The sequence below is a fragment of the Triturus cristatus genome, chromosome 9 (genome assembly GCF_964204655.1).
Source record: "Triturus cristatus chromosome 9, aTriCri1.1, whole genome shotgun sequence".
Taxonomy (NCBI): domain Eukaryota; kingdom Metazoa; phylum Chordata; class Amphibia; order Caudata; family Salamandridae; genus Triturus; species Triturus cristatus.
The window spans coordinates 415,885,477-415,909,875 of NC_140592.1; the positions used below are offsets into that span (position 1 = coordinate 415,885,477).

Consider the following 24,399-nt stretch of genomic DNA (forward strand, 5'->3'; position numbering starts at 1 on the left):
AAAGGAGAATAAATGTCCCCTAGTGAGAAAGGAAACATTTTGCGATAAAAGTATCTCCTTAAAACAGTAATAACATCCGGATGTGTTTAGGTAAGAGTAAAGAGATGGTACGGTAAGGAGATATCTTTCTCTGCATCTTCTGGCTAGTCTAACCAGACATGTCCACAAGTCAGTGCAATCCAGTCTGTGGCTCTTTAGCAGGAAATTCCCCTTTCCCATGTCCAGATTTTAGGAAGGACAGAACAGTCTTGGGGAATATGAGGGAAAACACTATCCTCTATGACAGGAACAGGCCAGATTAAAAAAGGAAAGGTAAACACATGAAACTCTTCAGGTGCTGAGACATAGAGAAGTCAGCTGTTTTTAGCAGTACCTGCCAACATTGTAAAGGGAACAAAACAACCAACTTCAGGATGATTATAATATCATATCAAACATGTAAAGACAATCAGCAGATGGCATCGCACTCCTTTTCACTCCCCAAAAGCAGTCTGCAAAGGCAAACAGCAGTCACCATTCAGTCTGCACAGGCAAGCAGAAGCCACCATGGTGTGCTCACCACTCTACACAGAATTCATAGGTGATTAATGACAAACTCTTTGCAATATGTCCAAACATCTGGCTACAGTGGATAAAAGCAAAAATACCGTACCGAACAGGGCGCACTGTTTCTTCCCTGGCTATCTCACTGGGTTCCATGATGGAATATCGTTAACATAAATATCGTCTGAAATAAATATCGTCACTAAAATATCGCTTACATTAATATCGTCATCCTATACTTAAACAAGAATTCACACAAATATCGATTTTTTTTTATCGACAACCCTAATATCGTTCACACTAATATCTACAACATAAATATCGACTACTACATTATCGACTTTATTTTAAATATCATTACCTTAAACATTTATATCGACTACACTAACATCGACGACCTATCTGCTTATAGAAATATACAAAATATATTGTCTTTTTATTACCAACTCGATATGCACTATTCTTTTATTTTACTCACTTGTTTTTACTATTTTACTTTACAAAACTATTCACACATATAATTATTTAGTTTTCCTAATACTTATTGATATAAAAATATATAATATAGGTTAAAAAAAATTACATTTACTGATACTATCATACACTCCGATGGCCTAAATGTGAAAGACATTTCATTATTTTCTACATATAAATTATTTACATATAAAACAACAAAGCACATATAAAACTTTTTACAATGTACTTTAACAAACAAATAGTGATCCAACAAACTCTTACGAAAATAACGGTTGTCTAATTCGAAATTACGTTCGACCAATGATTTTGAAATTTCACTAATTGAACCAATCAAAAGCTACCATTAATTAACTCACTAATATAAAAACAATTATACACTTAAAGTAATTTACCATTTTTAACACAAACTTGGAGAAAAAAGGTTACCTTGCTGAGAGACGAGAATACAAACCTACGACTACCAACTACAAAACGTCATACTACACTTCAAGTAAGTAAAATCCCGTTGTTTTTTTCATTCGAACTTAGCAAAAAGTAGATAAACTCCCTAATTCAAAAACTGTTGTTCTTTAGAGTGAAAACAAAACATGTTGAACTTATCAACAACGACCAAAAACTTAGATGTAAAAACATTTATAAACTACCTTATCCATGTCTACTTAGATAGCTGATAAAAATTATTAAAACTTGCTAAGTAAATGTACTATTTACTTCATATGTTAACAACTACTATCATCCAAATACTATAACTAACACAATGATTATTTTTTCCACAGACTCTAAAAAATTATTTACCTATCTACAACTACACTACCAACATCTTCTACTACATCAAGTAAGTATAATCACTGTATGTATAACAATTCTGAAAGTAAAATCAAACACCTATAACACTAAATCATTTCTTTCAATTATTCTTTAACACTACTACAGAACTTAAAAAGAAGAAAATTCAGAAAGCGAAATAAGAATAAAAGAATTACCAGTTAAGCCACATAGTAAGTATATGTTCACGCTTTTTCCTGCTCTTCTACACATCTCTGTAAATCGACTTCAATGTTCTTAAAAATACATATATATATTTTCCACAGATCTACCTTAGACATGGCAACTGGAGCTACTTTCATTACTTCGCAGAAAGGGAAACTAATGCTGAACTACATGGGTTACACCTACACCCAAGAAAGAGTAAAAGCGAATAAGACCCATTGGAAATGTAGCAAATATTACTCAAGTGCATGCTATGGTAGAGCAACAACTGTTGATAACAATGTGATAAATGTACGTGAGCATAACCACCCACCAAATGTAACAGAAGTGGAAGTTAGAGAAGCACTGGAAACATTGAAAGATGCTAGTAAAGGATCACAAGAAACAAGCACTAGTTTATTGAAAAATGTTTTAAGCAAAGTGCCAGAACATGTGACAGGACAGCTACCTTCTATTCCCAACTTAAAAAGATTAATTTCAAAAACTAAACGTGCTTCAGATCCAACTCCACCAACACCAGAAAGTTTTAAGGATATAAAAATATATCCTGAATATACCATTACACATAATGAGGATAAATTCCTAATGTATGACAACCAGAGTCATGACAAACGATTTTTACTTTTTGCTACTAATAGTAATTTGCAAAAACTTAAATCATGTGAAACATGGATGATGGACGGGACTTTTAAAGTTTGTCCCAAACCTTTCTATCAACTTTACACCATCCATGGGGAATACCAAGATACAAATATCCCTCTAATTTATACTCTGCTGCCAAACAAAACAAATACTACCTACGTTGAACTTTTAACAAAGATCAAAGAATTAACAGATAATTACTATCCTCAAAGAATTATAATTGACTTTGAAATAGCCATGATTCAAGCTATCCTTAAGATATATCCCCATACCTCAATACAAGGTTGTTATTATCACTACAACCAAAGTATATGGAGGCACTTACAAAAATCTACCTTGAGCATTGAATATTCTACAAACAGTCACTTTGCTTATCAAATAAAAAAGTTGATTGCATTGGCATATGTACCAACAACAGAAGTAGCTAACTACTACAATTTATTAATTGACAGCCCTTTCTACCGCACCAATGAGAAAATACTAACTCCCTTCTTGGACTATTTTGAAGATACCTGGGTTGGAAGATTACATCGTTCAGGCCACCGTAGACAACCTAAATTTCAAATTCCATGGTGGAATGTGTATGCTAGTACAATAGCACAGAAAGCTAAAACTAACAACGCAGTTGAAGGATGGCATAATGCCTTCCAAGCCACTTTAGGAAGAAATCAACCAACACTTCACAAACTAATCCAAAGCATTAAAAAAGAACAAAGCTACCAAGAACTCAGAATAGAGCAATCCCTTTCTAAAATTGGCCCTAAACTAAGTAAACAAACATTAAATATGTACGAATATCTCCAGCAAAAAACTAGACTGTACCCAAGTATAGAAGGTCTAGCATACTTAGACCTAATAGCTAAATCCATCCTTTAAATATAAATTAACCATGTTTAGTAATAATTTACATTTTATTCTTAAAAAACAAATGAATATTGTAAACTATACATTAATATGTTCAATAGAATTATGTATTAATTGTTCATTGTATATTAAAAAATGTTTTTCATTGTTAAATATTATTCTCAGATGTTAAAAAATGTAAATTTATGTTATGTACATATCGTGATAAAATCAATGTCATAAAAAATATGTAATATATTAAATTTTTCTAAAAAATATAAAAATGTAATATACTAATGTATGCATAATTGAAACTGTATTTATGTACAAAACTGCAATATAATTTGTTAACAAAAATTATGTTAAATGTTTTATAAAATGTTCAAAATCTTTGCAGTAACAAATTAAACTATGAATAAAATAAAAGATCTAAAAAAATTTATTTCTTAATTTACAAACTTATCATATGTATGTAAAAATGTTATAAAAATGTTTTTAATTTATATTGTTGAAATGAATATTACAACATGACATATATAATTCTTATTAAAAATAGTAAATAGATAATGCTGGATAATAAACCATAATAATTAACTATTCTAAATCCAATCCTACGTAAGTCAGGGTAAATGGTGGATAGTAAACCATTATAATTAACTATTCTAACTCCAAACAAAACATAAGTCAAGGAAAGTGCTGGATAGTAAACCATAATAAATTACTATTCAAACTCCAATCCAACATAAGTCAGAGAAAGTGCTGGATAGTAAACCATAATACATTACTATTCTAACTCCAAACATAACATAAGTCAGGGAGAGTGCTGGATAGTAAACCATAATAAATTACTATTCAAACTCCAATCCAATATAAGTCAGAGAAAGTGCTGGATAGTAAACCATAATACATTACTATTCTAACTCCAAACATAACATAAGTCAGGGAGAGTGCTGGATAGTAAACCATAATAAATTACTATTCTAACTCCAAACATAACATAAGTCAGGGAGAGTGCTGGATAGTAAACCATAATAAATTACTATTCAAACTCCAATCCAACATAAGTCAGGAAAAGTGCTGGATAGTAAACCATAATAAATTACTATTCTAACTCCAAACATAACATAAGTCAGGGAGAGTGCTGGATAGTAAACCATAATAAATTACTATTCTAACTCCAATCCAACATAAGTCAGGGAAAATGCTGGATAGTAAACCATAATAAATTACTATTCTAACTCCAAACATAACATAACTCAGGGAAAGTGCAGGATAGTAAACCATAATAAATTACTATTCAAACTCCAATCCAACATAAGTCAGGGAAAGTGCTGGATAGTAAACCATAATAAATTACTATTCTAACTCCAAACATAACATAAGTCAGGGAGAGTGCTGGATAGTAAACCATAATAAATTACTATTCTAACTCCAATCCAACATAAGTCAGGGAAAATGCTGGATAGTAAACCATAATAAATTACTATTCTAACTCCAAACATAACATAACTCAGGGAAAGTGCAGGATAGTAAACCATAATAAATTACTATTCAAACTCCAATCCAACATAAGTCAGGGAAAGTGCTGGATAGTAAACCATAACAAATTACTATTCTAACTCCAATCCAACATAAGTCAGGAAATGTGCAGGTTAGTAAACAATATAAAATTTTCTATCTAAATTATTTTTTATACCCTATTACCCTATAATACCAAAATAACGCTTCTTCAATATTAATTAAATATTTTTTATTATTATTAAAAAAGAAATTGTGTAAAATTTAAAAATTCGAGGTTAAAATTTGATTATGATAAATTTCTAATTTATTAATATTTTATACACTTTTAAAACACTACATTTTTAAATTACTACCCACCCTAATCCCCTATAATACCAAAAACCCGCTCCTAAAATTTTTTTGGGGAAGTTTAACATTTTATTACAAATTTAATTTCGTGAACAATTCGAAATTTCTAATTAAAATTTCGATTTCTTTATTATTTTCTAATAATTTTATATTTTAGAAATTTTTTAAAAACCAATTTTTAAATTACTACCCACCCTTATCCCCTATAATACCAATAACCGGCTCCTAAAAATGTTTTGGGGAATTTTAAAATTTAATTACAAATATAATTTCGTGAACAAACCGAAATTTCTAATTAAAATTTCGATTTCTTAATTATTTTCTAATATTTTTATATTTTCAAAATTTTGAAAATACCAAATTTTAAATTACTACCCACCCTTATCCCCTATAATACCAATAACCCGCTACTAAAATTTTAACAATTCTTTTGCAGAAAATATTTTTTTACACATATTACTAGTAGTTTTGTAATTTTTTAAAAACATAATACATATTTTTTTATTAATTTTATAACAACTTATATTTTTCTGTCGATATTATATAAAACGACATTTTGATCAACGATATTCTGTTCATCGATATTTTTTCTTGACGATATTTTTGTCACTCAATAAACGATATTTTTTAAAAAGATATTTTCTATTACGATATTTTTCACAGTCGATATTCTTACCACGATATTAATGCTAGTCGATATTTTCCCGTCGATATTCATTCTTTATACCATCTCACTGACCCTAAATGTTCAATAATGAAAGGCACACACATTTTTAGGTTGAGCCTAGCGATGCAGCGCGCATGTGCTGCTTGCTCTGTGAGGCATGCTATAGTAGGGTATGATGTGGAAGTGCTGTGGAAGCCCCGCCCACTCTCTTCCCATATTTTTCATTGGCTGGTGTCATTGTCCTTGGTAAACACGGACTTTCGATTCATTACGAGGCTTGTTAGTCCCGCCTTGGTACCACCCTGTCTCCATTTGTTCCCGCCCTGTCTCCATTTCATACCGCCAAAAAGGACTGGACCTTTTACTTCACTTGTTACACGGAATGCTTTATCTAGTGGGTGAGCACTATTTTCTTTATTCACTAATGGGGAAAATGTTTTTTTATGTGTTGTGCGCCCCCACAGGACCTGTAGGGTGGCACTGGCACAGTCCCTTCAGTGGGGTAACTCCTGGGATCGGCTGCGGACAGGCCGGCGGCGTCTCCAGGCTCTGTCGATGTAGATCCGAGGAAAGTCTGTAAAGAGTTTATAATCTCGGAGTAAGTGATTACCCTTCAGTCCAGTCTATCTGACTGCTTCCGGACCCGGAAGGTGATGGCGCCACACAGCAGAAGTCCTCGCATATACCTGAGGCTCGGTCCCAGACTAGGAGAGGGTGGCACACCTGGCGGACGGGACGGGTCTGGGGTCGGACTCAGGGTCCCCAGACTCTACCTGAGCCGTGGGGGAGCGGCGAGGTGGGTGCGACTTGCCTGGGGGTTGTAGAATGCACCTAATTGACACTAAATGGGCATTCGTTTGCAAACTCCACCGCCAAAGAAATTAATCGACAAAATGTCAGCCACCTATTTTAATACCACATTTCCCTGTTGTCAAAGACCCACCCCCTAAAGACAGACGTCTCAGTGGGTTAAGGAACCGGCTGCCCGCACACCTGTGTATCCTGCAAGGCTCCAGGCTTCATACTTTTAAATGGATTAGACTTGAATCGTTGTGAAATCGATTGGAGGTGGGTGGGGGCTGAGCGCTTGCTGCAGAGCATGCAGTGCAGCTCTCAGGTCTCTATTTCAATGATGTAGTGAATGTTGCGGAGATCGCTGAGTAACCTGCGGTTTGCACGTTCAGTTACTGATAAGATAACTCACAGAATCCCTGCAGGCACCTGTGCGCCTCGAGGAATCCTCTCACGCTTTGCCTCATTACTCCATTTTTCTGTGGTTAACATGTGTGCATTTGAATAGTTTAGTAATTATCCATCAAGTGTGTATTGAGGTGTTGGTAGCACGGACATGGCAGATTTGGTTGGTGTAGTTGGTACCAGGTTCGTGACTCCACATCCTGTGATTCTGGGCAAATCACTTCATCTCCTTGTGCCTACCAAAAATGAATGCGTCTGTATTTAATGTAATTGCTGCTCGTATAAAGCACTCCAATACCTTCGGGTCGAGTTTGCGCTATATAAAACGGAGTGAAAAAAACTCCTGTGTATTCATTAACTACACTCTTAATGAGCCCGCAGTTTGAGTCGCTTTCTTGCCCTTTCGGTGATACTAGGACATACATGACAACATTTTAAAACCAAGAAGAGGGACAATTTGGAGAAAAAAAACGAGACCGATAAATAAATCATTTTTGTCTCAATCTAATGGACATCATTCGGGGACTACAGAAAGAGAGCCGGTAAGAACAAGTTCTAAACTGTTTGGAGGGTCATCGGAGACTAGTTTGATAAAGAGGGGACAAATCACTAACGACAAATTCTGAGTGCTGCGTTTCAGAGTCTGTACCTGTATTTTCATTCCTAAAGCATGTTTGGGTTGCGAAAATGGCAAGAAAGCGCTATACTTAAACCAACACCAAGCGCTGCCCAGAATCGTTCTCCTTTGTTAGGAGAGAACTGGCATTGAAAGATTTACTTCTGTCTCTAGCCTCCCTTTCGCCATTTCCTATCAAAACAGTCCGACTATAGATGTACTAAAATCATCTTTGGCTTGGTGTATTCTTGAATTGTGGAGATCGTTGATATTTTTTTTGTTTATTTATTTTTTTAAATGTATGGCCAAGTTTCACAGGCCCTTGGTTGATGTGCTGCTCCAATCCTTTTTTTTCCCTTTGATTTATGGGACTTAATTTTAATCCTGCTTTATAATTGATTAAACAAGACTACAAGTCCCAGATTTCAAAGGGACAAAAAAGTGGACTGAAGCAGGACATTAGGCATGGAACTGGGAAAGTTGGCAGTTATGTCCATGTGACGAGAGGGAGGTAAACATACCCCTTTAAGAAGGTTTTGGATTTACGGATAGCCCCTCCCCATTTACTTCAGTTAATGACCTGTTCCAGGAGGCAGGGTTGCTCATTAGTATACAGGACGTACTTGTAGGCACTTCCTTAACAACAGAGTATCCAGTTTTCTTTGTAGAATGCCGACACCAACAGAGGCCTCTGTGTATTTTGGTCGCCAAAAGGACCCGCAGGCTTTTAAACTCTGACAGTATTGCGTTTAAATGTTCAATCCTACCTAGTGCATTTTGGGTGCTGTAGTCTGGTTCTGATAACGATTTGCAGCAGAAAGGCACAGGTCTGAAACACTGTCGTGGTGGATAGAGTTAAGTCTTAGGGAGATAACCTAAATGTTTTTAGAACAGCTGTAGGTGGCGCTAGAGACTAACAGCCCCAGTCCTCTATAAGGAAGAAGCCTTAGATGTCCAGGCCACACGGGTCAGGCAGCCGTAGTCCTGAGGCGCATCATTCTAGGTATCAGAGGACAGGCTGGTCCTGTCCGGTTTTAGATTTCTCGAGTGCCTTTCAGGAGGAATACGTTGCACCTTTTCTGTGCGGGCAGTGCATCAGGCCACTAGGGGGAGGCTGGGGACTAGAGCTAAAGGTCACCAGAGGCATGCTGTCCTGTCAAGGGGGCGTATATTTGCTGGTCACAAGGGCCTTATTTCTCAAGTCTCGGAGAGAAGATAATGCACATAGGTTGCCGCGATAACCCCAGTTCTCTGGCAAGCCATACGTTTAGTCTGTATTAAAGCTGTCCCAGAATCCTCCGGTGGCCTCACTGATGCCCTTTGCTCACTCAGCAGCCTGTGCTCGGCTTTTTATGACTCGCCCTGACTGTCACATTATTCCTTCTTTGCTTTCATATTTCTGGGACAAATATGGCCACGTGACGAGAGTTATTTTTGGGAAACAGTGACCTGTGTAATCCTCCCAGTCTGGCCCTGGTCACCTTTTCCCTTTGCTGCACCCAGGCCAGTGTGGAACTTCCTTGTTAAAAAGATAAGCGGACAGGAAAACTCGCCCAGGCTGGGATGAGTGTTGGGGTCACATGATTGCACCCTGGTCACACAGTTGTAACTCAGCAAGTTCATGCACTTGCTGCAGAGTCCGATGTGTATCTGCTACACAGCTTCCTTTCCTTCTAAAACTGTATAGTGAGCCTGCTGCATTGATCCCTGTGTATTCTACAGGTTACAGAATCAAATCCTGGTACGTCGGCTCAGTGGGTTAATGTGTTTACTGCAGGGGTCTTAATAAAAGTCTATGCATAATATACTTTTAAGGACTTTCAGCCAACCCTTTTCATCCAGTGGTCTGCCATTGATTTTTCTTCTGCCTACCAAAGCACGAAGCGAAGGGTCAGCCCAGGGCCCTACTACAGCTTGAGTGTTTTTTATTAGGCCAAAGATATCAATGACGGTAGGCAATGCCACCCTGCACACTCAAATCACAAACAGGGCAGAAAATAGCTGCCCCCGCGCTCTTCCTCCTGAGCCGCAATAGTGTAATCACAGAGCGAAAGGTGTTGGAGCGCTTTGTTAGTGTTTATAGCTGGGATCATATGTAACTCTCACTTCACACTTCGTGTCTGTGTAATTTACGACACTTGCACATCTTCTTCAATGCACTATTTAGCACTACTTTGAAGACGTCGCAGGCAGGTCTCTTCCTCTGATATTTACAATCTAACAAGTGGTCGAGAAGGCCCTTTATTGCAATGCAATAGGTCTCGCATTTGCAAGAGTTTAAGCTATCAGTATTGTAAATGACAATGCCTTTCATTTATGTTTTAAAACCCAAACATAAATAAAAGGCATTGTCATTTACAATACCAATAGCTCCAACTCGTGTGAATGAGAGACCTATCGCATTGCAAATGCTTGTTATTCAATACTGGTTAGTAACTCTCAGAATGTCATGGCTGGTCCCAGTCCAAATCTTTCTTTTTTTTTATATTACTTATGTTTTTGACTACTATTTTAAATATCTAGAAATCAGTAATAAACAAAGCCCAGCTTTTTTGTTGGATCACGGCCCATTATATATTCTTCCTTTAACAGCTTGTGGAGGTTCTATAGTTAAAGACCCTTAGGAGCATTGGGTTCTGAGCTGCCCAATGAGACGGTGCGGAATTTGTGGCATCCAGGCTTAGCTACAAATGGGAAACACTATAGAAGATATGTTCAGAACAGGGCCTATAAGGGGTCCAAAAGGGATGAAGGCTTGTGTAGCCAGCAACAGTTTTGAGCATAGGAAATATATCCCGACCAGTAATAATTAGCCAAAGATCTCGCATAGCAAGCAAAATTTCAGATGTAACAAAAAAAAAACAATATAGTTGTGTGACACAGAAGGTAATCTGCCAAAAACCTGAAAACAAACATCTGAAAATTAGCCAAATGTTCAAGATAGTTTTATCACATCACTATAATATGGAAATGGTTTAAAGAACACTCGTATGTTTTATAATTGTTGTTACATTGCTAGAAAAGTTATGATTACATGACTACTTATAAAATCACTATAAAATTGAATAAAGGGTCGCTTTTTAATAGGGCTGCTTATAATTCGCATAGTTAAATAGTAAGGTTTGTCACTGAGTACCATTAATAATGAAACATACATACAGTAAAAGTCATACCTTAGGAATCAAGTATCCTTGGAACAAGACATCTTTAGTTGTACAGTGCGGGAGCCCTCCAGGGACTAGATCAGCAAAACGCTGGATCTCATGGATCACAGCATCTGTGTAGGGCATCTTTCCTCTGTCTTCTATCGCAGGGATGCGGTCTCGCCCAATCACACGGTCAATCTCCTCATGCATTTTTTCTGAAAAGCGGATACATTCAATACAAAGCTTTCTTTAATGCTCTAACACACTGTGGGTATATTTTGTTTCATCACATCTTCAACTTTGTTCGCCAAAAAGTGTGTACTAACTTTCGGTTCATATATCCTCACTGACAAAGTTGCACATTTTTTTACAAAAATCACATTCAAAAGCAAATATTTTCTCATGAGATCACACTTAAAAATGTAGCAATAGGGCGCTTACATCGGGATCTTTACAAAATACTGTTTAGTCATGGGTGTACCTTTTGTCTGAAAAACACAGTGTGAGTTTCTAACTCTTATCGATAACACACAGTTTTCCTTTTAACTAAAGTCCGCCCGCCATCCTAATAGGCCCCTTAGTGTCGCATTTATCAACTACAAGCTTATTTTTGCAACAACCTTTTTAAAGACAATCTACTAAGTATCTGTATGTTGGATTTTTGTCATTTTGGTCTTGTTCAGATTAGATAAAGAGATTTTATTTTTGTAAACTGGTGTGGTGTCCATTTATGTTGTTTTCACTGTGTTACTGTGCGTGTTGGTACAAATACTTTACACATTGCCTTTGGGATAAGCCTGTCTGCTTGTGCCAAGCTACCAAGGGGGGGGGGGGGGAGCAGGGATTATCTAAAGTGTGTATCCCCCTTACCCTGACTTGAATCAAGGGTCCCTATTTGGTCAAAGGTACCTACCTCTGCCAACTAGAGACCCCCAGTTATAACACAAACTAACCCATGTTATTTTGGTTCCAAGTTCCTCATGACAAAGAAAGCTGTTCAAAGTTCTTTATGGCCAAGGAAGGCAGATCTTTGAAAAATGTACCCTAAGGAGTGCTGCGGCACCAAGAGTGCTGTCTATATGGCAGCTATTCTCCCAGAGATATAGGGACAGGCCCTTTCTACTGGAGGAGCTAAGGGTCTGCCAAGAGTCTACATACCAGTCTGGCTGTTGACTAGTGTGCCTAGCACTGCAGGAGGAGAAGCTGTCCAGGACGAGAAACCCAGTACACTCCCAGAGTGAGGAACAAGATAAAGCATGACTGTGAGGGCATGAAGCCAGGAGTGAACCGTATGTGAAAATGGTTCCCCTGTTAACCTGAATGGTTCTGGTTGCAAACTAAATAAAGGCTTCTGTAGATATCAAACATATAGTGAGAAAGGCAGTCCAGATTGACTGAGGGACAGGTGGTGCTGCTAGTGACATTGGACTCCTACTGCTCCTCCAAAGCAGAGGTTGGAGCTTTGTTGGTCTAGAGGCCTCATTTGCGATACTACTATCCCATCTGAATTTGGCCCTAGGGAGGACATAACTGCAGAAAACAAGAACTGCTGCAGGAACTGCCATGCTGAGGACTCTAAGTTGCTCTGTTCTAAACTATGTTGAAAATGCAACCCTGACAGCTGAAGAGTAGACGCACAGGAGCAAAACAGCTGCAGGTGTCCTGCTCCACGACTCACCACCCTGGATTGCAGCTACAAGAATCAGGCAACAACAGAGCTTGAAAACTATGGGGCCCATTAGTATGTCGGGCGGATCGCCACCACCCGCATGACGGTGGCGATCTACCCGACATTTCCTCCCGCCGCATGTAAATTCCCCCACCATATTACTATGGCGGGGGGGACCCCGGCGGACGGAAAAGACTGTCCGCCGGTTTCCGCCCGGTCGATGAGTCGACCGGGCGGAAAAGCTGTTAATATGGTGGCGGTGTCTGGTAGACATCGCCATCCATATTAAGATACATGCGGGGTTATGCGCATGCGGTCTTCTACATTGGGGGCCCGTAGCGGGCCACCAGGGATTATGGGGGTGGGGGGTGCACATGGGGGGTTACCAATGGTACCCCCTGCATTTCAATGTACAACGTGGCAGGCACTGCACGGTGCCTGTCACGTTGTGCATTGAAATGCACAACTTGCATATTTGGCATTGCGGAGGGCGGTGCTTTCAGCACCGCCTCTCGCAATGTTAGGAATGCAGGATGCACCTGCCAGTGTGGCGGGCACATCCTAATGGTATGTGTGGGACCGCCGCATGCATTGCGTGCGGTCCCATTTCCCAGGGGTATGTCCACCGGCCATGCTAATGACGCCCTAAGTGAGATTGAGAGACTAAAATATAGACAGAGGTCCGCATAGTGAACTTAAGATATTCAGTGAATAATCATCCCAAGGTGAACTGGAACTCAACTATTGGACTGATCTGTGCTTTGGGGGTGATTTGAGAATACTGCACATTTGACTAGTCAGTGTCTTGTGCCACATTTTATAGGGGATGAATCACAGATGTTGGGAAACTCAAGTCTGTGGAGAAGTGTAACAATGGATGTAGTATAGTTGCAGGCATGATCACCATTCTAGGGGTGAGACCCTCAATTGTGCTGGGTAGTATTAAATGATGGTGTGTCATTAAGGTACATTCTTTTAAATCAAGAGAGAAGCACTTAGCAGGATAATACACTGGTGCACAGACATAATATCGAGTTCTTAATATCGACCTACATTAATAGACTTTTAAATATCGTAGGGACAGAATATCGACATCAAGAATATCGACGACCAGATTATCGACCTGACGGTAAGAAATATCTTTTTTGTTAATATCGAAGTTAGTAATATCGACAGCAAAAATATTGATGTTAATAATAGCGATGTTTATATTAGTGTTATGTATTTTAGTATGTATTTTATATGTATGTGTTCTATATTGTTTGTTAAGTATTGTACTGTATTAAATATATGTATAACATTTTTGGAACTTATTAAAACAATTATAAAGTAAATTATGCGTTTTAGTACCGTAGCAGGTTATGGGTTTATAGGGAAATAGGGTGGGAAGTAATTTAATTATAGTAAATGTAATAATAATTTTTAGAAATTATTAATTATTTTTAATTACATTTATATTACATTAGGGTGGGAAGTAATTTAATTGTAATTAAGTAATTAATTTTTATTTATTGGTATTGATAATTCATTTATTGTTAATTATTAATGGATAATTAATTTTTATTAATTGAGAATTATATTAATTGTATTAATTTATTATTGTAGCGGGTTGTGGGTTTATAGGGGAATAGGGTGGAAGTAATTTAAATTGCAATTAAGTAATTATACATTTTTATTTTGGGGTACTGATAGTTTGTTAATTTTTAATTGGTAATTATTTTGTATTAATTATTATTCATTGCCATTGATACTTCATTTATTGTTAATTATTAATTGGTAATCAATTTTTATTAATTATTATTTATTGGTAGTGATAATTAATTTATCGGTAATTAATTATTGATTGGTAGTTAATTTTTATTAATTGATAATTAAATTAATTGTGTGAAATTTTATGCAGAGTGGGTTGTGCGTTTATTGAAGAATAGGGTGGGAAGTAATTTAATGGTATTAAAGTAATTATTAATTTATTGGTATTTTATAATTAATTTATTGTTAACTTAATAAATCATTTTTTAATTACAAAAAATATCTAATTTATAAGTATGTTATTTTTAACCCCTACGCTATCCAACACTTTCCCTACTGTTGCACTCTTTGGAGTGGGAATAGTAATTTTTATCCCTACGCTATCCAACACTTTCTCTACTGTTGCACTCTCTGGAGTGGGAATAGTAATTTTTAACCCTACGCTATCCAACACTTTCCCTACTGTTGCACTCTGTGGAGTAAGTATATATATTGTTTTATATATGTATATGTTTAATTTATTTTAACATTATATGTATTAGTTATTATTTTTTAACCTGTTTTAATATTTTTAACTATATTTCTTTTTAATTATATGTATTATTTATTTTACATTATTTTTTTAACATTTAAAAAAACCGATATTTTTTACAACTATATTTTTCACATCAAAATTTTTTTTCTCGATATTTTTGTACTTACCATGATGTAGATAGGATGTCGCTATTCTTGACTTCGATATTTTTGAGTCGATATTTTGGTACCTCAATATTCAGTCCCTCTATATTTTGGCAGTGATCCAATACACTATTGTGTCTCTTGGTTGACTGTTGAGTTCTGAGATTTTGTTCCCCCCACTAACTCCCCGAGAAGCATTTAACTACTTCCTATCCTGACAGTCAAATGTAGGAGGGATGTGCTTAGCCCAACACGCAGAGCACTAGTAGGTCAGATTCAGGATACCAGTGGCAAATGACTTCAACCTCCACAATTGGGACCCACTAGCCAGTTTGCCCTCTGGCACTGCTGACAGGATCAGAAACAAATGGATAATGCACTGCAATTTAACTATGAATTATTTGAAAACTTTGGAATAGTGTCATTAATGTCTGCATCTGAAGCAGTTTGAGAAAAGCGGGCTCTGAAACGCATACAATGTTCTTGATGACCTGTTGTGTATCAGTGAAAACAATAAAAATATATTTAAATTTTAAAACAATATATATTTTTATTGTTTTTATTGATACACAACTGGTCATGAGGAACATTGTTGACAGCAATTCAACTACAAAGGTTATCATCATCTCCATTCTCTTTGCCCCTTATCTCCTTCCAATTGCACTCCTGCCACATCCTCCTCCCCTTTCCGTTCCCTGCCTCCATATCCCTGCTACCCCCAAATTGCCCTGAAAGGCCCCCAACAACCGCATCCACATGTCTAGGTGCACCAGTACCTTATCATCCATCCTTGACATCCCTGGTGTGCTTTTCCTCCGCTATGGCCCATTCAACCATATCCCTACTCTACAATGCCACCTACGGGACGCTCTGTCCAAACAACCCTATCACCACCCATCTCTTGGCAACCACCAGTGCCAACTATAGAAACTTCCTGCGTATCATCCCCCACCGTGGCTTCATTATCATACGGAGAAGCAAGCCTTTTGGTGTCTCCTCCACCATAACACCAGTCACCCTTTCCACTCTCTCCCGTACATTCATCCACAATGCACGCACTGTCGGGCACATCCATGCCATATGGAGGAAGGAGGGCCTCCCAGACAGCTTGTGAGCCAGTCTGAGGTATCGACGGACAGAGCGGTGCCTCCTTCTCCGAGCAGTCAGCCGGGTGAGGTGAGGCTTTTCTCCCACACAAAGCTGGGAATGAAGACATCGTTCTTACGCTCTAGTTTGAGCCTTTTTTGGTAGGGTGGCAATTGCCACACCGGTATCCCACATTCACATTTGGTGTATGGGTATAGGTTTATCACTTTTTAACTAGTTTTGCAGTAGCTCTTTTTTTCGGTCCTGAAGAAAGCCGGGTAAATTCACCTTAGCGGCTGAAACATGTCGACCACATGCTCACATGAACCAAAGACTAGCCTGTAGAAATATATAACAGACTATAGGTTCTTTTAGACATGAAACTTGGTTGATCCCCAATAAACATATTTTTTGACCAAGTATTCATTTTTAACTTCACTTCACTTCTTTGCACTGCACATCACTGGAGCCCTCAACTACTTGGGCACAGACCCTGGCAGGAGTAAATTTCCTTTTGGGGTATCACTGTCCGGTGCACCTAGGCAGAGTCCCTGGGGATCTGCATTTATGGGCCAAGACAGCGATTCCCAGGAGTACCAGATGACGAGGCTCCGCCAATAAGGGTGGGCTGATGGACTCCTACCTCCTGCGGAGGGCTTGTCTCAATTATTTGTAGGATCTCTCGTGTTTCTCTACATTAACTACTGTTTTGCTATCTTGCTACGGACTGTGCACCTTCTTGTTGGTTTCATTGTGTACTTTTGGGATTGGAGGTGTTTCAGTCCTTAAACCAAGTCCCTCACTTTGACCCTCGTTTAAATTTGTTGTTTGGAAGGAGGACCCCTCCACACCACACATTGGACTGTTCATCGCCCTACCCACATACATTCTGCTCAATTTAATCGGTGTCAGGTAAGTACGGTGCAGATAATTGAAATGTATCAACTTGATATTGCAGGACTCCCGGTGGGTAAGTGCACAAGTCCCTTCCCAGTCTTTCTCTGTCATATTGTCGTCCAGATCTCCCCACCCGGCCCATTTAGCAGGAAAACGTTGCTTCACTCAGTCCCCTTTGAACTCATCCATAAAACAATGACACACATTGCAGTGCACATCCAACCAATAACTGCATTTTGCATTTATATAGTGCTTACCTACCAACTGCAGCGTTTCAGACTGCTGGGGGCCATGGGAAACCCCGACAAGATCTCCCTACCTGTACTGGCAATCTTAGCATACTGAAGAAACTGGCCAAGCCCCACCATGAACTCCGTATGCGTTCTCAAATATAATGAATTTCTAATCTGGGTACAAAGCGCCCTGCGTTTCACAGCCCCCTGTTCTTCAGCACTCCACTGACATAGCTTCACTAATGAGCCTAAGTGGAACCAATGACCAAATGCTCAGCTTTCCCACAAACGGTGGACGTTTTAGCACCCTAGAAATCACTCTCCCCCATATCTCCTCCCGTCTGCTGCACCAGATAAGGGCTACCACCTCAGTATCCTGGACCCCCTCATTAGACAAATTCCAACAAAGGTGTAGACCCACAAGTGTCTCTCAGTAGTTTCTTTCCCCAATTATCTTCCACTGTGACCTATTGCGACGTGTATTGCAACGTCGCCGCATAATAGTGTAGCCTGTGCTTTAAATGGGCCGGTACACTCCGGTTGAGAGGGAGAGTACCAGAACTTCTAAAACAGACTTAATACTTTTAATTGGAGAGTACTGGCACTTCTCAGAAACAAGAAGGTACTCAATCAATCAATTAAACTTTATTTGGCTTTAAAGATAAAACCAAAAAAGTCATACGGTCTACGTTATACCATAAATCAGACTACAACTTGACGAATGTTATAAAATCCAAATGAGCTATACACATATAAAAACATAAGTTACAATACAGATATAATTTACAACTTGTCCTTTGTGTGATGGCGAACAGTAAAAAATTGAGTGTACCAAACGGTATCACTAGAAATAAGATTTAAGAAAATAAAAGCTGGTCTCACCCTCCTAAAGCCCATTTTTCCAAAGATAGGAATAATAAATTACCTTCTGGGAACAGCATAAAAAGTGGAGAACATTAAAAAGTGCATTATGTCCTGAGGAGATTCTACATCGCAGCCACAGGGCATGAGACACTGACCTCTGTGAGAACCATCATGATGTGCCAATAAGGAGTGGAAAAGGTCAAGCCAGAACCTCGTCAAAAGAAAACGATTGTGTATGCTTTTCAGCCCCAGATGACAGGCACGGTTTTCAGTACGACATACTTGCGCACACTACACTTACACAGCTCCTTTCCTTCTCTTTCACTATGTTGCATTCTTAAAAAAGACTCCTTGGCCCAGGTGAGTTCTCTTTTACCAACTCCCTCAGGATTCGTAAAGAGATCAACTCTTCCTAGTCTGGCAAGGCCAACCTTTATACACCCGAGCTATTGCATGCGTGAGACGTGATCAAGAGAAAGACAGTCCCATAGGACGTCTTTACTAAGTACGCTCTCTTGCTTGGCCCATATCTTAAACCATCAGGCCAGAGGGCGAATAGCCAAGTCGTCGGAGAGTAAAGGCATCCCCAATTCCTCATGTACAACGTAAGATGGGGTGCCTTGCGAGACAGAAAGAGCTCTTCGCAAAAATGAGTTTTCGGTGCTCTGCAGAGCCCCGAGCGAGATATGACCCCATAACTCGCTCCCATAACTGCCGAGATACATTTCGCTTGGTAGATCTTCAGTAGGGCCCCTATTGGCTTCCCTCCCACTCTGCTGGCAAAGTTAAAAACAGCTGCTGAAGCTTTCACTAGGTCCCCTTTCTTTCGGTTCAGCAGGGAGCACCAGCTCAGTGAGTCGTCAAACACTACTCCCAGATAGGAAAAAACATTTGTCTTGGGGTATTAGAGAACAACCTAGTTTAAAAATGGGCTGCTTAGTCTTACCCTTTCCGGGGCCCACCTGCATGATATATGATTTAGAGTGGTTCACTGACAGATCCAGCTCCTCCATAAAAGAGGCAAAAGAGTTTAGGAGAAGTTGTAAGCTCCTTGCAGTACTCGCCAGGAGGACTGCCTCGTGCGCGTATAAATGTACTTGCAGGCTTCGCTTGCCTACCTGGGGACTGTCAGCTTTGGTTGCTAGAAGGGCCTTTTCTAGGGAGTTGATGTATAAATTGAAAAGGAAGGGTGCAAGAATGCACCCCTGATGCACCCCCTCCTGATGTTAAACTGACAAGACACTTTCACGTCCTTTGAATAGCAGACAACCGTCCTAGAATCTCGGGGAAGGTCTCTCAAGAACCAAATGATATTTTTATCAATCCCAATGGATACCATCAGTTTCCATAACTTGGACCTGTTCACACAATCAAAGGCTGAGGACAGGTCCATGAAGGATAAATACATTGGACATGAACGAGCCACAGTAAACTTATTCAAAACAAGATATAGGTTCAAACACTGCTCTACAGTAGACCGACCAGGGCGGAAAACATAATGTATTTCAGATACAAAGTTGCTTTCGTCCACCGAAGTTACCAACCTGTTAAGAATCATGTGACTCACCACCTTCACCACAGAGTCTAGGAGAGAAATGGGCCTGCAACATGAGGTACTATGCCGGTCGCCCTTTTTAAATACCGGGACTATGGTCGATAAAGCCCAGGAGTCTGGGCGGCCAAACCGCATTGCAGCATTAATAACAGGTGTAAGGACAGGCGCCCAAAAGTCTATATGGGCAACATAAAGGTCAGGAGGAATCCCATCTGACCCTGGGGCCTTTCTTTGGGTTAGACCTAATTCACCCGCTCTTACTTCTTGGGTGGAAAATACGAGATCCGCTTTACCTTCCACGCTTTCCTGCCCTTCAGATAGCGTGGGCTTTGGTTGGAAGATACCCTCAAAGTGGTGGACCCAATCATCCTCCGTGACGTGGGCGTCCAATAATTTGGCGTTCTCTTCTAAAAAAAAAAAAAAAAAAAAAGGGCTGTTAAGGAGGACTATTGTGCAGTGTGCTTGCCTCCACTGGATCAGGCCAGGCCTCCTCCTTCAGCGAGGATCTACGAGTTGCTAGTGGTGCCTTATATGCTCTGCAAAGCCCTTTGACCACCACCACGTCTTGGGGCTTGTTGCTTAAGGCCTGTCTCAGCTTCCTAGAAGCCTGGGAACAGACTGAATCAAACCATCTTGGGCCTGCTGGCTCACGGCCCCCTTGCGGGGCTCGTAAAAGCCTCCGTATGACAGTAGACATGATTCCTGCGTTTCTATTTTCCCATTTCAAGCACCGAGTACAGCTCAAGATCAGGCAATCCCATGCCCCCTTCTTCGAGACCTAACTTCAGCGTCGACAAAGCAACTCTACAAGACTCAACTGTAAAATGAATAGAGCGGGGCGTCAACTTTTTTGAAATTACGATTCTGTTATGCATTTATTCTTTTCAGTCTTTGCTCTGGAAAACTGAAGTACAATAAAATAATTTTAGAAAATCATGCTCTAAAATTATGACACATTTTGTATACGTCAACTTAAGAATAACATAAATAGTGCCCACAGCGTCCCAATGAAACATATGGATAGTAATATATGCTCACTTTCTGTTTCTGGGTACTTCAACAGAATCAAAAATCCATATCTCAGTGTGGTACTGACTGTTTCTGTTCCGGCAAAGAATAGATTCAGCGTGGTAATTACCATGTTCTCATTCTGAAATTCAGAGTGTGTATTTGCTGATTCCTGAAAAGAAGAACAAATATATGTGTACATTTTGCTAAATCTATTTAAGATACAGGACATCACTTATCACCAGTAATGATAAAATGGTACTTTTACCCTTTTTACAATAGAGGTGTGACATCACATTTGGAGAGTCAAGCCCCAGCGGATACTCTGCATAGCAGCTTCTTGGTCAAAGCTTTTAACCGCTACCTAAACAATTACATGCGCTAGGCTACCTTTTTGGATCCCTTCTTCCTACGTTCTGTGGTAAAAAAAATCAGTGTCCACCCATTTACTCAACAATTCCAGTACTTAAGAATACACTCACTCACCCATCCATCCAACCATCTACTCATCCATCCGTCCATCTCCTCAACCATCTGTCCATCTACTCACTTACCAGTCTCCCTCATACACACACCCCATCAATAAGTGAATATATTTACTCAAACACAGACCCATATGCTTTGTAACTGATTGTTTCATATAGTTACACATAATGTAATTAACACTTTAATCTACTGTCTCAGCAAGCATGGTTAAAAAACCACGATCTGGTGAATGGCTTTCAAAATAGTTTGTAAGTCTGCCATTGGGTAGCATGTCTTCCCTGAAGAGTATCAAAGCTAAGAATTGTTCACTCACCCATCCACTCACTTGCTCTCAATCTGTCCTTGTACTCATTCAACTTATCCACAAATTCATCCACTTAGACATTTATTTGCCCATTGTCCCACACTCACTCTTAAGTGCATTCACACATCAATCCACAGACACAATCCCACCTGCAATATGCTAATCAACCCACTCTAAAATATTTATCTCGAACACACAAACACTTGCCTACACACTGCCCCATAAAAAGCATTCCTCCACTTTATCAAGTTTGTTACATCAACCCACAAAACTACAGAATCCAGAATATGGATGGCTACTCTATCGCCAAAGTAAGTATATATAGGTGAATACAGATTTACTATCCGTGACTCATAAAAGTGCCTTGAGAACATAGCATATCTTCAAGTCACATATGCATATTTAAATTATGTAAGGAAATGCCTCTTTTTGTATGTTCACTTTGCCATTTAAGTCAATGGCAAAACCACCACATCCCTTAATACTACATGTAAGACTCCCCTAAAGAAGGTCTATGTAGTCTTATGGCATGTGGCTGTATTCTGTTGAGTTAGACATATATTTTCAATATGTCTTAGCAGCAACACTTTTACACTGTTGCTATGCTGTGGATAAGGTTAGAAGCCCCATTGGCTAATACAGGGTTTACCTGTTGTCACCCCAACCCGGTTAACTCCTGAATCGGACTACCTAACTGAATCAGGTAAGGGATCACATTAATCGTGACATTAAATGCGATTTAATGATCGAGTCAACACTTATGTCACTTTTAAAGTTTGGAAAATGTAGATAGTTGCCATTTCGGTGCTTTGTTAGTCCAGTGACTTCAAATACGCTTTAGCACATAGAACAAGATCTGCCCACCTGGGGAGAAATGTGAACGACTCCCAGGCCAGGAACAAAGGCTGTTGACATGATAGAAGGTGTGACCTCATTCCACAGAATGGCTTTCCAGGGTGTCAGTCCAAAGGTGAGCTTCAAAGATGAAGCCGCTTTTGAAAGGCTGCTATGACAACACTCTCACGCAGAAAGTCTTTTGTTTACTACAGACAGAGTAGAGCCAGGCTTTAGGAGAGAAAGCTCGCCTCCACACCGGTTTTACCATGGGCGTATATTCTCCTGGCTGCCACACCCCTAAGGTGGGCTACCAAACTCCTTTCTCAGCAAAAGAAGGGTCGTGCCATTATGGGAGGGATGAGACTGTGGCACATGGAATAGCTAAATGCTACACATCACAGGAACTTTATCACTAGGAAAGAGGGTACCCAGTTGCCCATTGGCTAGTGACTGACTGGTCCCCTTGAGATACTTTCCAAGGATAAATAAGGCACCCCCTGGAGCCCTGCACTTTAGTACTCACTGGACTTGGAAGAAGGATAAGGAGAAGACCACTCTGCACTAGCTGGAAGCACAAACAAGAGGCTGCGATTCCGGAGCGACTGCACCTGCTGCACGTTGGGCTAGTAGAGTTTTAACCCTGTTCTACATGCTTGGCTTGGGGATAAGTTGATTCCCTGGCCTATTCGGAAGCAGTGACTCTGAGGGTCAGTTAGCTCACCTCCCAGACCAGCACTGGGACATTAAAGTTGGAAGAGCCCAAAACGCATCTCTCGTAGTCATCGCAAAGTTTTGCCGCTACGGGATGCCAGGCACCCTAGATGACAATTTGGGAATAGCCAAAAGATACACCGGTGTCTGCTGGACTTGTGAGTTTTCATTGTTACCAGATTCGTCACCCAAGGTGGACACCAAACTCCACTGTGAGTGCTGTGTTGCAAAAGCACAAAGTCTGCATCTGAAGCCCTTGGAACCCTGCAGAGAGGAGACTTTGTGGAACCGCGACATCTGTAACCACCTGTGGCCGTCATCCTGCAAAGTCTGTATCTTGCTTTAAAAATGCTCTGGTGGCCAGGTAACTGTCCTAAGTAGCCGATCGGTTTTCAAAAGATTACAAACTTATTGTTGGCCAGTGCTTTTTTGAGGTTGATATATAAGTTACTTAAATGTTTTAAAATTGCAGTAAAACTCCTGTGGATTTTGCTTATCAAGGTCTCTAAATTTTCATAAAAATATACTATATTTTCAGAAATTTTTGTTGTGTCTCTTTCTTGTTGCGTGACTTTCTTATACTGCTGTTAAATGTTTTAAACATTGTTCCTTTGCTAAGCCATGCTGCTCAGAGTCTCAGCTACCCAGGATTGGGTTTAACGTTTTCAAATGAGCCTGACTGGACAATAGGCCCCCAAAGCTTGGGAGGAATCAAGAAGGGTTCAAGTGCAACTGAAGGAGGAGATCACCCCCACTGACAGTGGAGATGAGAAGGATAATCTAGAGTTTGAGGTAACAGATGGGGATGCTTTAAGTGATTTAACAATTTGTTCCAGGAGCAACTCACTGGCTGAGAGTAACAGGAGTGGTTCAACTGTGAAGAGAACACAGAATGTAGCAGAACAGCTTACCCACCTAGATTTACAGGAGGGTAAGTTGGCCCTGGAGGAGAGAAGACTGACCTTAGAGGAGAAGAGGGACAAGCTGGGGTTGAAACCCCCAGGAGAATAGTGACAGCAGTTCTATAGATGCAGATGTAATCACAGGTAGTGCCTATGATCCCAGGTTACCCAAGGGTATTGTCCCCAAGTACACTGACGGCGATTGTATTGATAAATGGCTGGCATCCTATGAGAGAGCTCTAAGGATGAAAAGGGTGGGTGAACAACATCTAGGGTCCTTACTTTGGGAGTTAGTACCAACAGTAGGCAGAGATAGTCTTCTTACACTAGATGATGAGGTGGCAGAGTCTTATACCCACATGAAAGAGGCACTCATTCCTAGAACTTTTCAAACAGCCGGTTGACGATGGAGAGGAAGGACCTGAGGAGG

At 39.7% G+C, this 24,399-nt stretch overlaps 1 protein-coding gene across 1 annotated transcript in view; it reads right to left on the bottom strand.

The window, feature by feature from the left end:
* LOC146798073 (cytochrome P450 2G1-like) overlaps positions 1-24,399 on the bottom strand; it is a 998,619-nt gene that overhangs the window by 54,287 nt on the left and 919,933 nt on the right. Inside the window, exons 16-17 of the mRNA XM_085625291.1 lie at positions 20,760-20,901; positions 11,018-11,205 (exon numbers count right to left, since the gene is read on the bottom strand). Coding sequence (XP_085481417.1) covers positions 11,018-11,205; positions 20,760-20,901 — 330 coding nt within the window. The remainder of the gene's footprint in view (positions 1-11,017; positions 11,206-20,759; positions 20,902-24,399) is intronic.